General features: G+C 41.6%; 1 protein-coding gene across 1 annotated transcript in view; it reads right to left on the minus strand.

The window, feature by feature from the left end:
* CNTRL (centriolin) overlaps positions 1 to 21759 on the minus strand; it is a 4034091-nt gene that overhangs the window by 224780 nt on the left and 3787552 nt on the right. The window contains 1 exon segment of the mRNA XM_044058259.1: positions 10032 to 10241. Within this exon segment, the coding sequence (XP_043914194.1) occupies positions 10032 to 10241 (210 nt within the window).

Below are 21759 nucleotides of genomic sequence, written 5' to 3' on the forward strand. Positions count from 1 at the left end.
AAGAGCTTTTTCTAACTCCACATATTTTATTAAAGTTTGGAAAATCTTTATTTTTTTGCCTCGATGTACTGTTAATACATGAATTACTTAAACTTTCAGCTGATAGAAAGGGCAGAGATTTAGGGTTGAAATTATTTTTAACATGATTATGCCAGATTTTAACCCATAAGGGATGCCATGTGTCTTTACTCAGTTCAAAACACTTTTAAGTTTTTGAAAGCAGATAAAATGTTACTGAAAGCAGAATACACATAAAAATGTCAGGCTGAAGACTTTACTGAGGTTCCTTTAAAGCTTTATACTAGCTTTGACTCACAGTTGCTCCAGCATAAGAGCTTGGAAATGGGAGATGCTCAATTCATGTTTTTTGCTTTACCACTGAGCATGATGATAGTGCTTACATGCTAATCATTATGTGGGTGGTTCAAGGTCAGTGCTCCTTCAGCATAGAGTGAGGCATGTCTTATACTGCCTGTAAGTCATGCCTTTTTCTCTGACATTCAGCAATATTGGTGTGAAATAATACAGAAGGGACAGTGTGGGGAGCAAAGTCCCCTAAAGGATGGAGTGCAGGGGACCTTGCCCCTGCCCCCCAGCAAAACAAAAAATTATGTGTGTCACATTTGTAAAATGACAAACTTTAGTACTTTATATGTACTACAACTCTATACCTACTGGACCTGCCACTTTGTCTTTTCATTTTCACCATAGGTAATGAAAGCTTCCTTTAATGGGAATGCCTTCTTTCACTTAACTCTTATTCTAGGGGTTTACCATGTCATTTCCTTCTCTTTAGAAATGTGTGCAATGCCTAATGTTTTGTACAATTCTAGCATGTTTCACTCTTTGAAAGCAAAAACATATCTTGTGAAGGTCGACTCCAAAGCAATTTAAAATGACTATGAAAACAAATCAGTACATAGCAACTGTTTCTTGCAAGTACACTTATTAAAATGTGGAAATGATGCAATTAAGAATATACCAATAATCTTGGCCCTCAGATAACATGAAAGACAGCAAACTATAACATTGCAGACAAAAAAAATAGTTGTAAAATAAACATGAAATGAGACTTGCAGCTGTGTCTATAGATCGACTCACTTAAGAACATAATATTGTTCTGAACATCGTTAAGTTGTAAGGAAACAACAATGAAAACTCAAGCCAATATATGCTTGGAATACACACACAAAAGGGCAATGCAAGAAGTACTAACAATATGACTGAAGCCAGCTAGAACCACACCATTGAAAAGAGAAGAGAAGAAAGACTAAGGCCACACATTTGGCAGTGACAGATATGGCATCAGATCACAGTACGTGCTATGTGCCAATCAGTGACCTGCTTCTGACACACCAGAACAGGGTCTAGCAGCTACGCCATAAACTAAATTCAGTGCACTACTCTTGCACACCACCTTAGTCATATTCCATGCCACATTACATAAGTTCTCAAAGTCTAACATGAAAAATGGAAGAAGAACCCAAAAAATGAGCGCATGAGGGTATGTCAGAATCAGCTCAACAGCAAGCAGCCAAACAATGTGGGGAGATGTGAAGGTAGTCAATTCTTTGGATTCAAGATCAGAACTAAAATGCACCCCAAGGACTGAAGGAATCAATCATCCCACATAAAAACATCAATTGGCTAAGCTTCTGGTGTCATTCAAAGGGGATCCAGTATCTGTCTGCCTGGGATGACATGATCGACAAACCACGATGCTTTGCCAGCGATGGTCTGCACCTGTCACCCCTGAGATTCAGGTTACTGGCTAAAGCTCTTGCCACCCCTATAGTGCCTATTTTAGGCAAGGTTCAAAGGACAAAACCACCACTGTAACAGATACAAGCATGCCAGATCTGAAGGTAATGCTACTCAATGCTAAAAGTCTAAATCTCAAAATGCACTCTCTTGAGGCACTTCTAAAAATGGAGAACATCGATATCTGTGCAGTAACTGAGACCGGGTTCAAGACTCCGGAGAGCACCCCTGCAATACCAGGCTACAACTCTTACCACACTTTTTGGCCACCAAAATAAGACTGAAACACTAAAGGTGGAGGAGTGTCTATATTCACCAAGGATATTCACACCTCCAAGCTAGTTGACCAACAGAACGCATCTGAAATTCTCCAGGTGCAACTAACACTAGGTAAAACTGCAATCCAAATTGTAGCTTGCTACAGATCCCCCACCATGCCCCAAGATTCTCACTACACCTTTCTAAACATAATGGAAAATATTAAGATACAACCAAACATCTTAATACTGGGTGATTTCAACTACCTTGTCATTAACTGAGGAAACTAATCAGGTACCAACACCTTTTCCCAACGGTTCTTGGAATTCATAAATTCCAATGCCATGGATCAACTAATCCACTGTCCTACCAGGGACTCCAATATCCTGGGTCTGGTCATTACCAACATAGGAGATAGATGCTCCACACCAGTGGTCATCCCCTCATTGGTCAGGTCTGACCATAAGCAAATCACCCCTGACATCCACATCCCAACCCCACCCTCCAATAAGGAAACCTCCATAAAAAACTTTTCCAAAGCCAACTTCATGCTACTTAAGTCAGAAGTGACAAACTTCATGGCACCTATGCAAAAGGGAGCTGAAAGTTCGACTGCTGAATACTACACTAAGGCACTGTATGAGCACATCCACTCGTGCATGAATCGTGCCATCCCAAATAGAACCAAGATGCACTCCTCCAAAAAAGGAAGCTAATCTGGTGGTCCCCTGCCATAAACAAACTATACAACAGAAGGAAGAAACTGTTGCAGAAGAGAGGAAAATCCCAGGATGCAAAAAACTCCCTTACCAGCCTCAGTAAGAAGCTGAGATCCCACATAAAATCCTCCAAAACTAGTTACGAAAATAAAATTGCCAAAGATTCCAAAGACAACTACAAGTTGTGTATATAAAAGCTTTTGAAAGGGGGAGTACTTCAAAGTGGATTCTATTGCTACTAGTTTATGATCCTCACTTAATTCGTTATTATACTGACTCCAATAATTGGAGAATAACAAAACACCTTGATATTTAAAAGTTGTTAATGCTTTATAAGTCACTGATAACATATTTTTCTTTTTGGACAGGTTGTTCATAATGGCTATAACCTTAGGAATGTCATTTTCATTATTAGGTTCATCTATGAATATAGTTGTAAGACGTTCTCTGATTTGACATAAGATAATAGTATATCTCTGTCCCAATTTTAGTACCTCTCTGAGTTCTGATAGCGATTTCTCTTTATGTCTGTATATATCCCAGATGCTACAATCTTTAATTAAGGGGAAGTCTGCTAGGGTAATCATTTTATTGTTTAGTCTTAAATTGGGGTTCATATGAATTGGCTGGAGGTATGGAAGAGCTTTTTCTAACTCCACATATTTTATTAAAGTTTGGAAAATCTTTATTTTTTTGCCTCGATGTACTGTTAATACATGAATTACTTAAACTTTCAGCTGATAGAAAGGGCAGAGATTTAGGGTTGAAATTATTTTTAATATGATTATGCCAGATTTTAACCCATAAGGGATGCCATGTGTCTTTACTCAGTTCAAAACACTTTTAAGTTTTTGAAAGCAGATAAAATGTTACTGAAAGCAGAATACACATAAAAATGTCAGGCTGAAGACTGTACTGAGGTTCCTTTAAAGGTTTATACTCGCTTTGACTCACAGCTGCTCCAGCATAAGAGCTTGGAAGTGGCAGATGCTCAATTCATGTTGTTTGCTTTACCACTGAGCATGATGATAGTGCTTACATGCTAATCATTATGTGGGTGGTTCAAGGTCAGTGCTCCTTCAGCATAGAGTAAGGCATGTCTTATACTGCCTGCAAGTCATGCCTCTTTCTCTGACATTCAGCAATATTGGTGTGAAATAATACAGAAGGGACAGTGTGGGGATCAAAGTCCCCTAAAGGATGGAGTGCAGGGGACCTTGCCCCTGCCCCCCAGCAAAACAAAAAATTATGTGTCACATTTGTAAAATGACAAACTTTAGCACTTTGTATGTACTACAACTCTATACCTACTGGAGCTGCCATTTTGTCTTTTCATTTTCACCATAGCTAATGAAAGCTTCCTTTAACGGGAATGCCTTCTTTCACTTAACTCTTATTCTAGGGGTTTACCATGTCATTTCCTTCTCTTTAGAAATGTGTGCAATGCCTAATGTTTTGTACAATTCTAGCATGTTTCACTCTTTGAAAGCAAAAACATATCTTGTGAAGGTCGACTCCAAAGCAATTTAAAATGACTATGAAAACAAATCAGTACATAGCAACTGTTTCTTGCAAGTACACTTACTAAAATGTGGAAATGATGCAATTAAGAATATACCAATAATCTTGGCTTTCAGATAACATGAAAGATAGTAAAATATAACATTGCAGACAAAAAAATAGTTGTAAAATAAACACGAAATGAGACTTGCAGCTGTGTCTATAGATCGAATCACTTAAGAACATAATATTGTTCTGAACATCGTTAAGTTGTAAGGAAACAACAATGAAAACTCAAGCCAATATATGCTTGGAATACACACACAAAAGGGCAATGCAAGAAGTACCAACAATATGACAGAAGCCAGCTAGAACCACAGCATTAAAAAGAGAAGAGAAGAAAGACTAAGGCCACACATTTGACAGTGACAGATATGGCATCAGATCACAGTACGTGCTATGTGCCAATCAGTGACCTGCTTCTGACACACCAGAACAGGGTCTAGCAGCTACGCCATACACTAAATTCAGTGCACTACTCTTGCACACCACCTTAGTCATATTCCATGCCACATTACATAAGTTGTCAAAGTCTAACATGAAAAATGGAAGAAGAACCCAAAAAATGAGAGCATGAGGGTATGTCAGAATCAGCTCAACAGCAAGCAGCCAAACAATGTGGGGAGATGTGAAGGTAATCAATTCTTTGGATTCAAGATCAGACCTAAAATGCACCCCAAGGACTGAAGGAATCAATCATCCCACATAAAAACATCAATTGGCTAAGCTTCTGGTGTCATTCAAAGGGGATCCAGTATCTGTCTGCCTGGGATGACATGATCGACAAACCACGATGCTTTGCCAGAGATGGTCTGCACCTGTCACCCCTGGGATTCAGGTTACTGGCTAAAGTTCTTGCCACCCCTACAGTGCCTATTTTAGGCAAGGTTTAAAGGACAAAACCACCACTGTAACAGATACAAGCATACCAGATCTAAAGGTAATGCTACTCAATGCTAGAAGTCTAAACCTCAAAATGCACTCTCATGAGGCACTCCTAAAAATGGAGAACATCGATATCTGTGCAGTAACTGAGACCTGGTTCAAGACTCCGGACAGCACCCTTGCAATACCAGGCTACAACTCTTACCACACTTTTCGGCTACCAAACCAAGACTGAAACACTAAAGGTGGAGGAGTGTCTATATTCACCAAGGATATTCACACCTCCAGGTTAGCTGCCCAACAGAATGCATCTGAAATTCTCCAGGTGCAACTAACACTAAGTAAAACTGCAATCCAAATTGTAGCTTGCTACAGATCCCCCACCATGCCCCAAGATTCTCACTACACCTTTCTAAACATAATGGAAAATATTAAGATACAACCAAACATCCTAATACTGGGTGATTTCAACTACCCTGCCATTAACTGGGGAAACTACTCAGGTACCAACATCTTTTCCCAATGGTTCTTGGAATTCATAAATTCCATTGCCATGGATCAACTAATCCACTGTCCAACCAGGGGCACCAATATCCTAGGCCTGGTCATTACCAACATGGGAGATAGATACTCCACACCAGTGGTCACCCTCTCATTGGTCAGGTCTGACCATAAGCAAATCACCCTTGACATCCACATCCCACCCCCACCCCCCACAGTAAGGAAACCTCCATAAAAAACTTCTCCAAAGCCAACTTCATGCTACTTAAGTCAGAAGTGACAAACTTCATGGCATCTATGCAGAAGGGAGCTGAAAGTTCGATACTGAATATTACACTAAGGCACTGTATGAGCACATCCACTCGTCCATGAATCGTGCCATCCCAAATAGAACGAAGATGCACTCCTCCAAAAAAGGAAGCTAATCTGGTGGTCCCCTGCCATAAACAAACTATACAACAGAAGGAAGAAACTGTTGCAGAAGAGAGGAAAATCCTAGGATACAAAAAACTCCCTTACCAGCCTCAGTAAGAAGCTGAGATCCCACATAAAATCCTCCAAAGCTAGTTACGAAAATAAAATTGCCAAAGATTCCACAAACAACTACAAGGCATTCTATAGTTATGTCAAAAATCTAAATGGCAATGCTCAGATCTGCACTGAGCTACAAGAGAATGGCATTAAATATACTGATCCCAAGGATATTGCCAATATCCTGGCAGATCAATTTGGTGCCATCTTCACCCCCTCTCAATAACAAAAGATTGCCAAATTCCTGTAATCACAGCCACACAGATAGAAACCGCACCGTCCAAATCTAAGAATACAGCATCCATGGGACTAGATGGCATCCTGGGCTGTGTACTCCATGAACTGCAAAATGAACTGGCACCTCACCTAAGTGTTCATAGGTAGGTACTAGGCTACTAGCCCAAGGGCCTATGTAAGCCTAGCCAACAAGGTTCCTTGGCTTACGCCACCCAAGAAAGTTATTTTCCTGTGCCACTGTCGAGCAGAGACACAGAAGTGACCCCCGGGGTGTATTTCCTATTTCCCATCCACTCATCAAGATATTTCTTGAAGAGTGCTAATGAAGAACTTTGCTTGACATAGATGGGTAGCCTGTTCCAGAGTATGGGAAGTCTCTGGGACAGGAACCTATCCGTCCAGCATGTCCTGTTTATTGTGGTGACAAGGTTTAGGTCCCTAGAGCGTGTAGCTCAGAGGGATTGGGATTTCTTTAGGTGTAGCATGTCCAACAGCTCTGGGTTTGACATAGCTTTATATGTTAGGCAGAGATCACCTCAGAGTAGGTAATATGCTCCGGAGTAAAGCTGGAGTTTTTTGAGACGGTCAGTGTAGGGCATTTGTTTGAGGCCAGTAACCCTCTTTCTGAGGTACTTCTTTGGCCTTTCCAGCTGCTGCAGATGTCTTGTGAGGTACATTCCAAAAGGGGCGTTGTACTCTATTAATGGGTCTAATGAGTATCGAGTAGAGAGGAGCAATGACCTCTTTTTTCCTGGATTAGAACCCTTTTATGATAAGGTGTGCCACGTAGAAGGACTTCCTGACTACTGTGGCGATGTGACTATCAAAGGAGAGACTACTGTCCACCTGGGTCCCAAGGTCTCTTATCACACATTCGATGTTAAATAAATTGCTGCCTATGTGGTAGTTCATGGGTACAGAGTTTTTACCAAAGGGGATGACACTGCACTTTTTGGCATTGAGCTTGACGCCATGGCTCTGACACCAGGCATCTGTCTCAGCGAGGCCCTTCTGTAGGATGTCCACATCATATGGGGACTTGACTATGGCTCCTAGTTTGCAGTCATCTGCGAACTTCATTAGCCAGAGGCCTTTTGTGTTAGCCTGTACTTCAGAGAAGTATATACCAAACCCTGTGGTACTCCAATTGTCACTGCTTTGAGGTCAGATTTGGAGTCTGCAACTTTTACAGTGCGGGTTCTGTCAGTGAGCCAGTTGGCCAGTGTCATGTTTAATCATAGCCTCACCTCAGGCTTTGTGCCCACTGAGTGGCGCACAGCTATAGTTATCCCACTCCACAAGAGGGGATCCACCTTGGATCCCAGTAACTACCGTCCCATCAGTCTGACGAGCCTGATCTGTATGGGCATGGAACCATTATCATGGAACTTATAAACAAAGACATTGGCAACCTTCAAACACTGGACCACACCCAGTCTGGATTCATGAAGGGCCGATTTTGTCTCCTGAACCTGAATGACTTCTTTGAATCAGTCTCCAGAGCTGTGGATGAGGGTAAGGTGGTCCACACCGCTTATCTGGACCTCGCCAAGGGCTTCAACACCATCCCCCACTCTGGAATCATAGATAAATTTACTAAGCTGGGTATAAATCCCTACATCACTCGATGGGTTGCCAACTGGCTTACTGACAGAACCCAGACTGTAAAAGTAGCCGACTCCAAATCCAGCTTCAGACAAGTGACAAGTGGAGTACCTCAGGGTTCAGTCCTGGGGCCGCTCTTGTTTGGCATCTACTTCTCTGAAGTACAGGCCAACACTAAGGGACTCTGGCTAACAAAGTTTGCAGATGACTGCAAACTGGGAGCCATTACTGAATCCCCAAATTATGTGGATATTCTACAAAAGGGCCTTACAGAAACAGATGTTTGGTGCCAGAGCCATGGGCTCAAGCTTAATGCCAAGAAATGTATAGTTATCCCCTTTGGGGAAAAAACAAGTACCCATGAATTACCACATAGGTGGCAGTACACTAAACACTGAAAGTGTGATGGGAGACTTAGGGACACAGGTAGACAATGGTCTCACCTTCGATAACGACATCGCTACAACAATTAGGAAATCCTTCTATGTGGCACATCTCATCACTAAGAGCTTTTCATCCAGAAAAAAGGAAGTCATTGTCCCACTGTACTCATCCCTCATTAGACCCATTATAGAGTACAACATCCCATTTGGTATGTACCTCACAAGACATCTGCAACAGCTGGAAAGGCTGCAGAAATACCTCACTAAAAGAATCACAGGCCTAAAGCAGATGCCCTATGCTGACCGCCTAAAAAACCTCCAGCTATACCCTGTGGCATATCGTCTACTCAGAGGCAATCTCTGCTTAACATACAAGGCCATGTCAAACCCTGAGCTGTTGGACATGCTCCACTTAAAGAAATCCCAATCCCTCAGAGACACACATTCCAGGGATCTAAACCTTGTCATCACAATGAACAAAACATGCTGGAGGGATAGGTTCCTGACCCAGAGACTCCCCATACTCTGGAATAGACTGCCCATGCATGTCAAACAGAGCGCCTCCTTTGCCCTCTTCAAAAGGAACCTTGATTGGATGGGAGATGGGAAATTCACCCCAGGGATCACGTCAGTCACCCTGCTAGACAGAGGTCCAGGGAAGTAAATATTGTGGGAAGAAATATCCGGGGAATTGTTTCGCTAGGCTTGTACAGTTCCTAGGGCCGATAGCCTAGTACCAACCTATGAACCTATAAAGGGGGGTTATCCATTAGCAGACAAGAGTTAGTAGAAGGAGTCTCAATCACAACTGAGAATGCTGGGGCAATGTCTCCTCACTCAGCATTACAAAAGACTAAAGCCAAGGGCTGAAGGGTGATGACAACCTGGGTGAAGGAAAACAGGCCACTAATAAAACAATGGACTTTAAAGATAAACAGCTCTAGATGCCTCTCCCCTGCACACTGGGTTCCTCACCTTCATGCTTCTACATTCCTGCCTTAGTTCTTTACATAAATGTTCTACCTGGGTCTTCATCAGGTCCCTTCCCTGGCTGTTAGGTGCTTGGACCTTGAAAAAGGCCTTTTGCTGGCTCCTTCACTCCAGGGGAAGAAGAGCAGCTACACTCTATCAACATCATGACCTTTACTCAAGTAATGAAGTCCTGAAATATGATCAGATGGCTACAGTAACACTATACTTCTTAAACAGCAAATGTAAGAGACTTTCAAGTGTTGCACTACATGTGGAGATGTACACTGCATGAATAGCAAAAAAGAACTGGGAACAACTGAGATAAGCATTCCTCCTAATCACAACAGAGAAAAGTCATTAATAAGGCACACCTGATGAGAGTGACAAATGAAGTTGTTAGCAAAAGCACATGACTACATAACATACAGAAATATCCAAACAAAATCATTACAAGTGAAGTATCAATGTAATATTATACAAAGAACTGTTGAAAATTAAATGCAAATTAAATAAATTAGAAGCCATCCAAAACGATAATTACAAAAACAAGGGATTCTTTGTTGGTATGGCTATCAAGCACTGGAGAGATAAAAACAAAAACAAACAAAAAAAAACTTACCATGCTCATATTCATTTCTGGATCATCAGGAAATGATGACGTACATCCTGAAGCATTCCTGGACTGACTCAAAAAATCTGTTGAGATATTGCTAACTATTTCATCTAAGGCATCAACTTGTTTCTTTAGACAGTGCAAATTTCCCTCTGCCTGCTGTTTCCGCTTGCTCAGCGCCTCTGCTTGCCTAGACATACGCTGTCGAAGCTGTGTCTAAATTAAAAAAAAAATAACAAATATTTTGTCAGCTTGTAAATGAAAAATGTTTTGTCATCAAATCTTTACTTTAGGTCTTTAAGTCTTAGAACTTGAACACTTCCCTGCCCCCTCCAATTTCTCTTGATATTAAGTTTAAAATTTAAATAGTTCTGAAATGAAAATAAAACCATGCACAGCCATCAGCACACAAATATGTGTGTCACAAATTCATTTTACTTTTTCAATAATTCTGTAGAGTGAATCACAGATTATACTGCACTTGTGATCTTCAGCAGTTTTAAATCATTGACCCTGAGCATTTTGATAAAACAAACATTATGTACTCACCATAACATTAGATTAATTTTGTCTGATTTTTGTCCAGGTCAAACGTATGGGCTGTCGGATCTGACCTCAGCACCAACTTCAAAGCTTCATCGAATCCAGAGCTCTGACTCCTCCCCTACCTATAATTCCCTAGACTCTACCTTAGATGCTCAGCTCGAGTTTGCCCTCAGTTTTCTGTGACATATCAGAACATTCTGCATAGAAGGATGCATCTTAAGAATGAGCCCTGAATTTAGATAGGCCCAAGTTGCTGAGGAATAGTGGGTGCAATCTCATGACTGTGTACTGACAAGGAATAAAATCCACTCAATCATCTCAAAGCCATGTGTGACAATTTGGAAGGGGGTAGGAAGGAGGGAGATTGAACCGGACGAAAATCAGACAACATGGGTCTTACATTATGGTAAGTAATAACTTTCGCATCCAAAGTTGTTTATTTTCATCCATTTCAAATGTATGAGACAGAATTCCAAACTGTCAAAGTGGATGGTTATTAAGGAAGGACATTCCTGAGTATGGTGGAATCAAAGGACGAACGTGATATGGATTGAGTGTCCAGCTTACAGTGAGGCACAAAGGTGTGTACTGTAGCCCAGGTGGCCACAGCACAAATGTCATCAATGGATAATCCTCTATAACATGTTGTCAAAGAAAAAAACTACTCTGGTTGAATGGGCATTTGCTTTATCTGGTAAGGATAAATTCTTGTTATTATAGATAAAGGAGATGCAATCTGAGAGCCGTCTGGATAAAGTAACCTTAAAACCTGCTTTCCCCAATTTTGGATTAGAAAAGGAAATGAACAACTGATTGACTTTCCTGAATTCATCTGTCCTGTGGACATAGAATCTGAGCTGCTTGTGTACATCTAACTTAAGCAGCACGTATTCTCCTTTGTTTGAGAACCATGGAAGAAACACAGGCAAGTTTGACTGATTTAAATTAACTTTGGATGCCACATTATGAATAAAGGATGCGTTGGTTCTAAGGGAAACTCTACATTTGTGAAAAACTAAATGTGGAGGCATACATGAAAGGGCTTTCAACTCTGAGATTCATCTTGCTGCTGTCATTGCCACTAAGAAAAATGTTTTCCAAGTAAGTAATTTTAGAGCTGCAGTCTTCGTGGGTTCAAATGCAGCCAGCGTCAAAGCCTGAAGCATAATGGTGATGTCCTATGGAGGGGCTGGGTCTCTAACAGGAAGTCTTAGTAAAATGTTACCTTTCAAGAAGGCTTTTGAGATTTTCAGTAGTGGAATGTCTTTACGTCCAATATGGAAATTCAAAATTGTAGCCAACTGTATGCACTTTGTTGGTGGCAAAGCTGGAACCTTTATCAGAGAGATCAGATAACAATTCTCATATGGATGGAACAGGTGCTGAAAACTGATCCAGGTACTTGCAGTAGGCCCAAACCAAGAATCTCTTCCACTTACTATGATACATTTTTCTAGTGGAAAGTTTCTGAGAAGCAGAAAGGATACTGAGTACTGCAGGAGAAAGCCTGGTGTCTCTGGTTATGGTTAAAACTGAGGGAACCATATGGTTGACGTCTGGTCTGTTCAAAGCAGTCCAGATGGGTGACGCAGTAGGTTTGGATACTGATCCGACATCCATGGAGAATGTACTAGTAGAGGCCAAAGGAAAGGGGAACTCCATCTGTCGGGGGCAATGAAGATCACCCTGACCTTGTACTGTTTTGCTTTCTATATGAATTTGTTCATTAAGGGCAAAGGGAAAAAGCATACAGGAACCCCAGTGGCCTACTGTGGACAAGGGTATCCCTTGGTGACTGTCCCTGTGGAGGGTTCAGGGCAAAATACCTGCTGCATTTGTTGTTTAGATAAGATGCAAACAGGTAGCAGCAACTGAAAATTACATGTGTCACTAGGATTGAGAGACCACTCATGAGGCATCAGAAATGTTCTTCTCAATTTGCTCATGGGTACAATGGATAACTCCAGAATGTGCACAGCTATCAGAAATTTTTGTGAAGACATCATCCATTGCCAGACTTACAAGGCCTCTCGACACAGAGATAAGAATAGACTCTTCCTTGCTTTTTTATGTACCATACCCTTGCCATGTTGTCCATCTATATGGAAATCACACTCTTGGGGAGGAGATCCTGAAATGCCTGCAGTGCATGGAGGACCACTCTCAACTCCAATACACTGATGTGAAATTTGGCCTCTAGTGATGACCACATACCTTGGAACATTCTCTCTTCAAAATACCCCAGTAGCCCATAAGGGAGGCAACCATGGTCACTGTCACAACTGGTGATTCTGCCTGGAAAGTGTGACTCTCAGTGACAGTCATGGATGTTATCCACTAAGCAATGTGTTGTTCGCAGATCTGTATTATTTGGATTTTTGAATGTAAAGGTTGAATGGATTGAAACCTCTGTACTGCTAAAGTTCTTTGCAGTACTCTCATGTAGTATGTGGCTAAAGGGACCATTAGTATTGTGGACACCATGAGGCCAAAAAGATGGAGAACTAACCTCACTGGTGATGAAAAGTGATGTCATATGTGAAAACTGTGAGATGAAGTGACAGAACTCTGGACTGGGGAAGGCTGACTTTGCAGTTTTATGTCTAGGTGGGATCCTATGAACTCTACACTCTGTGTTGGAATTAGTCGACATTTTGGTAGATTTACAGATATTCCTAAGTCCAGAAACAACTGGAATTACTGGCCCAGGTAGTGTAGCAGAATATGCTTGGTGTTATCAGTTAGGAGCCAACTGTCAATATACAGGAAGACTTGAATTCATAGTAGGTGCAGGTGTATTGTTAACACTGCTATGATCTTGATGAACACACTGGGGACTCTGCCAAGACCGAATGGGAGTGCCCGGAACTGGTAGTGATTGGTTCCCAGCCAGAAGCAGAGAAATCTGCTGGATTGCTTTGCTGTTTTGAAGTGATAGTAGACATCCTGGAGATCTGTGGAGCACATCCAATTGTACTTTCTCAATAGAGATATAATGGACTGCACTGTGACCATCCAGAACTTTTTCTGTTTCAGAAACTGGTTTAAGTGACTAAGATCCAAAATGGGACTGAGGTCTCTGGTTATTTTGGTATTAAAAAGAACCTGGAATAGACTCAGGATTTTAACTGGTCATGGGGGACCAGTTGGATGATCTTTTTTCTAGCAGCTTTGAAATTTCTATGGTTGCTAAGTCCTACTGATTGGGTGCAACACTGGGGAATTTCTTCTTTTTCTGAGGTGGAAGGGAAAAGGGGAACTGAATAGCCTCTGGATAGTACTTTTAGCACCCAAGAATCTGAAGTTATTCTGTGCCAGGCTTGAGGGTGCAGAGACAGGCATCCCCTTCCCGACTACCTGCAGAGTGCAGCAATTGGTAACCTTCAGGAATGCTGAAAAGGTTTCCTCAGAAAAGGGACTGTGATGGCCTTCATTATGTGGTCTGCCTTTAACTCTAGGGTGTGGTCCATTAGAACTGCCTACCCCTCCGCCATGGAAAGGTCTATCACCTTGGGAGTCATCAGTTATGGAAAGTACTCTGTGATTTGCAGAACTACATCTTCTTCCCCTATCTCTGGTTACTAGAGAAAGTTATTTGTGGGATGAAGAAGCGTATTTCCACCAGAGAGAGAGTCTTACCATCCTGTTGACTGGTAGTGAGTGTCTCTCTAACTTTAGGTCCAAAGAAAGTGCAACCATCACAAGAAGTATTTACAAAGGATGACTCAAAGCCTTCTGCAAAGTCACAAAGGTGCATCCAGGTGTGGCAGTGCATAGAGATGCCAGTGTCCATGGCTCAGACTGTACCATCAGTTGCATTACAGAGTAAACACAAGGCTACATTTGAGGAAGACTGCAGGGCAGAAAGCTTGGAATCCACCATTTTCTGAACACCTGCACATAATACTCCTCAAGAGGGACTTGGTAATCTCTTTGGTCAAGTCTTTCTAGAATCTTGTTAAATGAGCCAAATAGTTCAGTGATCTAAGGGGGAAAGTCAGTGATGCATAGGCCCACTTCCCAAATCTGTCTATCATCCTAGATTCTCTATTAGGAGGATGAACATAAGAACTTTCTTCCAGTACATCTTTTCTGGTGGCTGCTGCCACCACCAGATTGACTATTGGACCTTTACTTCAGTGTTTCCTGTGTTTAGGCTCAGCTAAGATGTGATTGGCTTTTTTATGGACAGGCTCCACCACATCAAGATACTTCCATGCCAGTTGAGCCATAATGTCAATAAGTGGGACAAAGGGAGATACCAGCCATGACAATGTTGGTCTGGAACCAAAGGCTTCCGAGCACACTGACTGATCTGGCAAAGGGTCTTGGGATGAACAACCCCCTCTCTGCTTCATTAATTCGAGAATATCACTGAAGGTGGCATCTTCACAGAGGGAAGGAGGGTAACTCACCTCTTCAGTGAAAGAGTCTGGAGAAGAGTCTAAGTGCTTCTGTTTGCTCATCCGTTTTCTGGGGACACCTTCTGGGGGAGCAACAGAAGATTCAGAACTGGACAGGGAACTGACAAAGCAGACCTCCCCAGAAGCCCTTGGGACTGGCTGTCCCTGTCGGATAAAATGATGAGGAGAGGAAGCAGACCCAGGTTAGGGTTTAGGTGAAGCCAAGCAGGATGAAGGCACCTTATCTTTGGAACTTGCTAAGACCCTTTCAAAGGTCTCAAAGGCTGAAGCTGCCACTGGCACCAAGGATTCCCTTTGATCTCAGGAAGTAATGAAGACCTTGCCACCAATAACGCTGGTCCTGAAGCTGATCTCAGATCTGACCTGTCTAGAGCCAAAGTCCTGAGAAGGAGAGATGGCTCTGAGAATCTTGGTGTCAATTCGCCTCCCCCTTGGAACTCTGCACAGAAGCTTTGGCTCTGAGTTTCATCTTGATCCAAAGGTACTGGTGTTGAAAGACTAAGAGGGAAGCAGTCAGAGTCAAGGTTGTGAGCAGCTCCGGTGTCAATAAAGGTGCTCAAGTTCTAGTTGGATCCAATAATACTGGACCCGATGGGTGAGCCGGTATGGATTCCAATAGGGGAGGCTAAGATGGCCAGAACTTGGTACCTTTCCAGCGGACAGTATTGGGATAACCCCAAGCTAAATTTGCATTCTCAAAAAGTTGTCAGGAGTACCTACTTTTCTGAAGGATTGGACTGTAGTCTAGGATTTACCAGTCCCACTGAGTATCTGGCCTGTGGAAAAGTCATCAGATCCGATCTTCGAACCATTTTAGGATCGAGACTGAGCAAAGTTGTCAGTCCTGGAGAATGTTCTTTACTGGATTTACTAAGAGACTTGTTCCTCTTGCTCTTATCAGGGTCCTTGTCCATTTCTTGTCCCTTCGATTTTGATCACTTTTTTTGTAAGGGGATGCAAAAGTCGTCGCGCAGCCCCTGTCTGTGCTGGAAGGAGCCCCTTTAACACAAGTTTGTCCTTTCTGGTCTGAAGGGCTCTAGCATTGTGAGATGCAAATAACTGGCAGTACGCATCTAGATGTGAGGCGTCCAACCAAAAAACTCATTTGGAGTGTAGGTCTTGGGGAGTAAGTAAGTTTATGCCCACATTCAGAGCACTTCTTGAATCCAGAGGATTCTGACATGTTGTGAGGCCCTGTAAAGGAAAGAATGTTATACCCTAACTACAGCAGCAAAGATTATTACTAAAAATATATGTAACCTAATTATTTTTTTTTTTACAACTAACAGTAGATATAAAAAGGCGTGGAGGTCTTTGCTAAACAAGTTAACTACACTAACTAACTTAACTAAATTAATTAACTAGAGTCTACTCCTAAGCCTAAACTATAGGTAAATACAACAGAGACATGAGAGTAACACCTAATATGTTGAGAGGATACAGCAAGTTGTTGAGAGCTCTTTCACACGACTGGGATGTCCAAGCAGCAAATGAGATCTGTGCATCTAAGGTAGAGTCTAGGGAATTATGGGTAGGAGAGGAGTCAGATGTCTGGATCTGATAAAGCTTCAAAGTCAGAATTGAGACTGGATCTGACAACTCATACATTTGAAATGGACAAAAATAGAAAACACTGGATCCTGAGTTATAAACTCAGATCACAAACAAGTGTTTGTATCTCTAGAACTGTAAATATCACTACAGAATTGTTTGACACGCACACAAAAATACACATATATCTTCCCTGCAGCATCACTCACTGGATTCAAAGTTTTTAAAGGGGAGAGTTTGATAAGTAAGGAAAGGGTAGAATTTTGAATGCATGTCATTAAAGAGAACCACCACCACAACAATACAGATTACATTCATAAATTAGAACCACCACCACCACAATACAGATTATATTCATAAATTAGCAGAAAGTACTTTTAAGAACTAAGCCAGCATCGGAATGGAGAAAGGAGAATTTACCAATTAGGATGACTGTAAGCAGGGGCATAGAAAGTAGGCAAGACAGGGCTGGAAATCACTGGAGAATCTTAGCACAGGAATCAAGTTTTGGCAGCAAATAACCGGAGAGGGAAAGGCAGTAGAGTGGAATGAGGCCAGGCCGTGGTTTGGACTGCAACTTAGACTATGCTTTTCTTATCAGGGATTGGAAACTGAATACAGACAAACCGAAAGAGACAGGGGATAGTTAAATGAAAGTTCTGCTCCGGTAGTTTTTTTTTTTTGTTGATTCTAGAACAGAAGTTGCTCGTAACAGAAAATTATGATCGGGTCTGACTTTGACCATAGCGTGCTTATTATGTGTTCAAGAGATGGATATCAAGAAATTTGCTTGAGAGGTTAATCTTAGCATCCATGTTGAGAACACATAATGCAGGGTTATGGTCAGAGACCTGATCATAATTCTTTGCAGTGCACTGTACATGGAGATGCATCTGCTCCATGTACTACTCATTAAGGGAAAAAAAAGTGTTCTGCTGGCTTTCACAGGCAGTGAAGAAGATGTGAAGCAGTTTCAAACAGACTGCAAGAGATGTCTTTACATATTATTTGTGTCAGAGAACTACTTCCATTTCACTGAGTGTAATTAGGACAGCTAGCAGAAACAAAGTTGGAAAGAAGATACTTGAAATTCTACTGCTCTCATTTGTTGGACGGGACTGTCAGATATTAGTACCCAATGCCAGACATGCTCTTAAGAGTGCTTAGGTGGTGCTTCAAAATTAAGCATCCTTCTAAGCATTACTAAAGTTGGGTCTCGTGCAGTGTTTTAATGGTCGGTGGAGCATAATCCATGCAATACAAAGAGATAATTAATAGGATATATAAAATACTGCATGACAAATATAAGAATCAAAGGAGGTTAGAAAAGATTGAGAAGAGAGAATGGAGAGTCAATATACAAAGGCGCAATGGGAGGACTTCTTTATGGTTCCGAAGTATGCAACAGAGTCCAATAAGTTTAGGATTTTTGTTTGGAAGTGGTTGCATAGATATTTTTATATCTCTAGCAGACTTCAGATAATTTTTTATGAGGTAGACAGCAAATGCTGGAGATGTGATAGGAAAGAGGGAGATAATTTGGAAAACATTTTTGTGAAAAACTGGCAAATTTTAAAAGTTCACTACTGAGTACTTTGTCAGAGATGCTGGGAGAGAAAATGGTTGCAACTAAGAAAATTATTCCTATGAGTTGGGCATACAGAATCTGAACTGCCCACACATACTAAAGCCTAACTTAGTATAATGTTGCAGACTGTCAAAAAACAATTATTATAAAATGGAAATCAAAGCCTATATCAGCTGTAACTTTGTGAATACTGTAAAGTAGACAAAAGAACTTGTGATGGGATCTTTAGAAAAGGGAAGGGTGGGAACAATACATGCAGAATGGCGTTCAGGAGGAAGACTGAAATTCAAGAGAAGACAGGAACTGAGCAATTTATGTGATGTTGAAGTGAATGAAACTTGTTAAAAAGAAAAACATAAACATATCCTGCAAGAAAATAAATAAATGTTACAGTGGTTTGTTTTCTTTCCTATTATTCAACTTGTATGTATGCCACATTTTCTTAAAAGAAAGACATTTTTAATAAAGGTCTTTAAAAAAAGATAATTCTGTTGTGGATTTCATTACATTCATAAGTTGTTCAAATGTGATTTTTATTCAAATAAAAAATAAGCTGTCAATGAAGCATGCATAAAACAAAAAATATTTAAATTGGACTTCCAAGATGGCTGCACACTGAGTTATCATCATCATCTTCTTTCGGCTGTTCCCGTTAGGGGTCACCACAGTGGATCATCTGTTTCCATTTCTTCCTGTCCTCTGCTTCTTGCTCTGTCACACCAACCACCTGCATGTCCTCTCTCACCACATCCATAAACCTTATCTTAGGCCTTACTCTTTTCCCGTTACCTGGTAGCTTCATCTTTAGCATCTTTTTCCCCAATATACTTGGCATCCCTCCTCAGCACATGTCCAAACCAACGTAATCTTGCCTATCTGGCTTTGTCTCCAAACCTTCCAACCTGGGCTGACCCTCTAATATACTTATTCCTAATCCTGCCCACCCTCATCACACCCAGTGCAAATCTTAAAATCTTAAAATCTTTAACTCTGCCACGTCCAGCTCTAACTCCTGCCTTTTTGCCACTGTCTCCAACCCATATAACATAGCTGGTCTCACTATCCTCTTGTAGACCTCTTGTAGACCTTCCCTTTCACTCTTACTGGTACTAGTCTATCACAAATCACTCCTGACACTCTTCTGCACCCACTCCATCCTGCCTGTAATCTCTTCACCTCTCTTCCACACTCACCATTACTCTGAAAAAGAAGTTATGTACCTACCATAACGTTCCATGTTAGTTGTCTTCATCTCACCTTCCTTCTTGCTGGTTTGGGATCGGAGTCGATCCTTGGCTCTGACTCAGCCATCTTCAATAGCTCGAGAGCTGTTTACTGGCTCGAGGCTACCCCTTATCCCATAATGCCTAGCGATAGCTACCCAGATCTCGTTTGAAATAGCTAACTCCAGACATAACAAGATAATAAACCATTCAAAAAATCAGTTGACTATACCTGCCATATTTTCTATGTCAATAGAGGAAACAAGAGAACACACAGCCAGTGAAACAGAAAACTCCTCTCAATCCACTAGGACAGGGGGATGGAGGGTGGGATGCAAGAAGGAAGGTGAGATGAAGATAACTAACATGGAACGTTATGGTAGGTACATAACTTCTTTATGTTAAGTTGTCTATCTCGCCTCCGTTCTTGCCAGTTGGAACAGTGTCCCTAGCACCTAAAATCCTGGGTGGCTCAGTGGAACAGACTCTTCAGAACAGTGGAACCAAAGTCAGCTCTGCTCATGGAGACCATATCCAACTTGTAATGAGAAATAAAGGTATGAGGGTTTGCCCATGTGGCAGCTGCACAGATGGAATCCATGGGCAACCTAGACTGGAAGGCTACAGAGGTGGCCAAGGCCCTAGTAGAATGACCTTTCGGTTTAACAGGTAACTGTTTGTTCCTTAACCGATAAATGAAGGAAATAGTGTGCAACAACCATCTGGACAAGGTTACCTTGGAAACTGGGAGACCTTGTTTGCCCAAGGCATAAGAAAGGAATAGTTGGTCCGACTTCCTTACTTCTTTAGTTCTGTGCAGGTAAAAACATAATTGCCTATGAATGTCCAATTGGTGTAGTTTGTACTCTGCCTTGTTGGTATGATTAGGGAAAAACACACGAAGATCTATAGATTGGTTTAAATTATTTTCTGAACAGACTTTAGGGAGAAACAAAGGATCAGTCCACAGAGCAACCCTGTCCTTATGAATACCAAGTATGGTGGACGAACACACAGTGCCTGAAGTTCGGAGACGCGTCTGGCTGAAGTAATAGCTACCAGAAAGAGTATCTTCCAAGATAGAAACTTGATAGAGCAGGACGCTGCTGGTTCAAAAGGGGGAAGAATTAAGGAGGTTAGGACTAAATTAAGGTCCCAAGGAGGAGGGGAATCTCTCACTGGAGGCCTAAGAAGAGTTGTCCCTCTCAAAAAAGCTTTACAGAGCTTATGAGACATAATGTTAGAGCTCGAAAAACCAACATGAAAGTTAGAAATGGCCACCATTTGTACCCTGATCATAGAAGAAGCAGACCCGGAGTGAAACAGTTGCGCTAGGAATTCCAGGATTACATGGCATGGGAATGAAAAGGGATCCTCATTCCTAGCCTTTGCCCAACAAGAAAAACGTTTACATTTGCTAGCATAAGTTTTCCTCGTTATAGACTTGTGAGAGGAGACCATAATGTCACGGACTGCTGGGGAAATGCTGGGAAGCCTGGCTAAGGTTGTAAGTTGAGCAACCACGCTGTGAGCTGGAGAGTTTTGAGGGATTGATGCAACCCGCCTGATTGATGAACCAGGAGGTCTGGAATTGGGTCCAGAGTCCAGGGTTGATTGAGAAGGTAACGGTGCAGGAACGAGAACCATATCTGTTGAGGCCAATAGGGAGCAATGAAGATCATTTTGCAACCCAACGATATTGCTTTCTGTGTAAGTTTGGGTATCAGGAGGAAAGGAATAAAGAAGTCCCTGGGGCCAATCGTGGACTACAGCATCTCGAGGTATGTGACCCGGAAGTGGAAGAAGGGAGAAGTAGTTGCTGCATTTGCTGTTGAAGGGGGTGGCAAAGAGATCGCAGCAAGGCTGTCCCCATTTGCGGAAAACAAGATTCGCAACTTCTTGATTCAGAGACCACTCGTGAGGCATGAGAATAGCTCATCCAGACTCTGCTACACTTTGCTGTGAAGGACAGGTTAGTTTGCTTTTATTTTTTGTATTTTGTATTACTTTATTGCCTTTCTATGTTTTGAATACTGTGGTTTGTTTTCTTTACCTTGTGTTTTACTTGCATTCTGCTTTAACAGCATATTAAAACTTCAAGAGAGACCACAGCTCTCTCTCTTCTGAGTCAGGCAGAATTTATTTCCCACCCAGTTACGGTTGTCTTGTTAAATACCACTGTCTTTCTAGTTGCCTGCCTCTTATGTTAATCTGACCATATATCTCATTTCCTCTCTACTTTCACTGGCTTGTGTGAGTAATCACAAAATCATCATCTTTGAAACCCCTCCACTTCAACTATTAAAATGTATTGGTCATCCTACTGTATTCCATAGTACCAGAATACAAAAGTGACCACCCCTTTCAATCCATCTTGCTGTTTTAAAAATAGTAGCTCTCCA

This window comes from Protopterus annectens, chromosome 16.part0 (genome assembly GCF_019279795.1).
Source record: "Protopterus annectens isolate FY-2018-M chromosome 16.part0, PAN1.0, whole genome shotgun sequence".
NCBI lineage: Eukaryota > Metazoa > Chordata > Ceratodontiformes > Protopteridae > Protopterus > Protopterus annectens.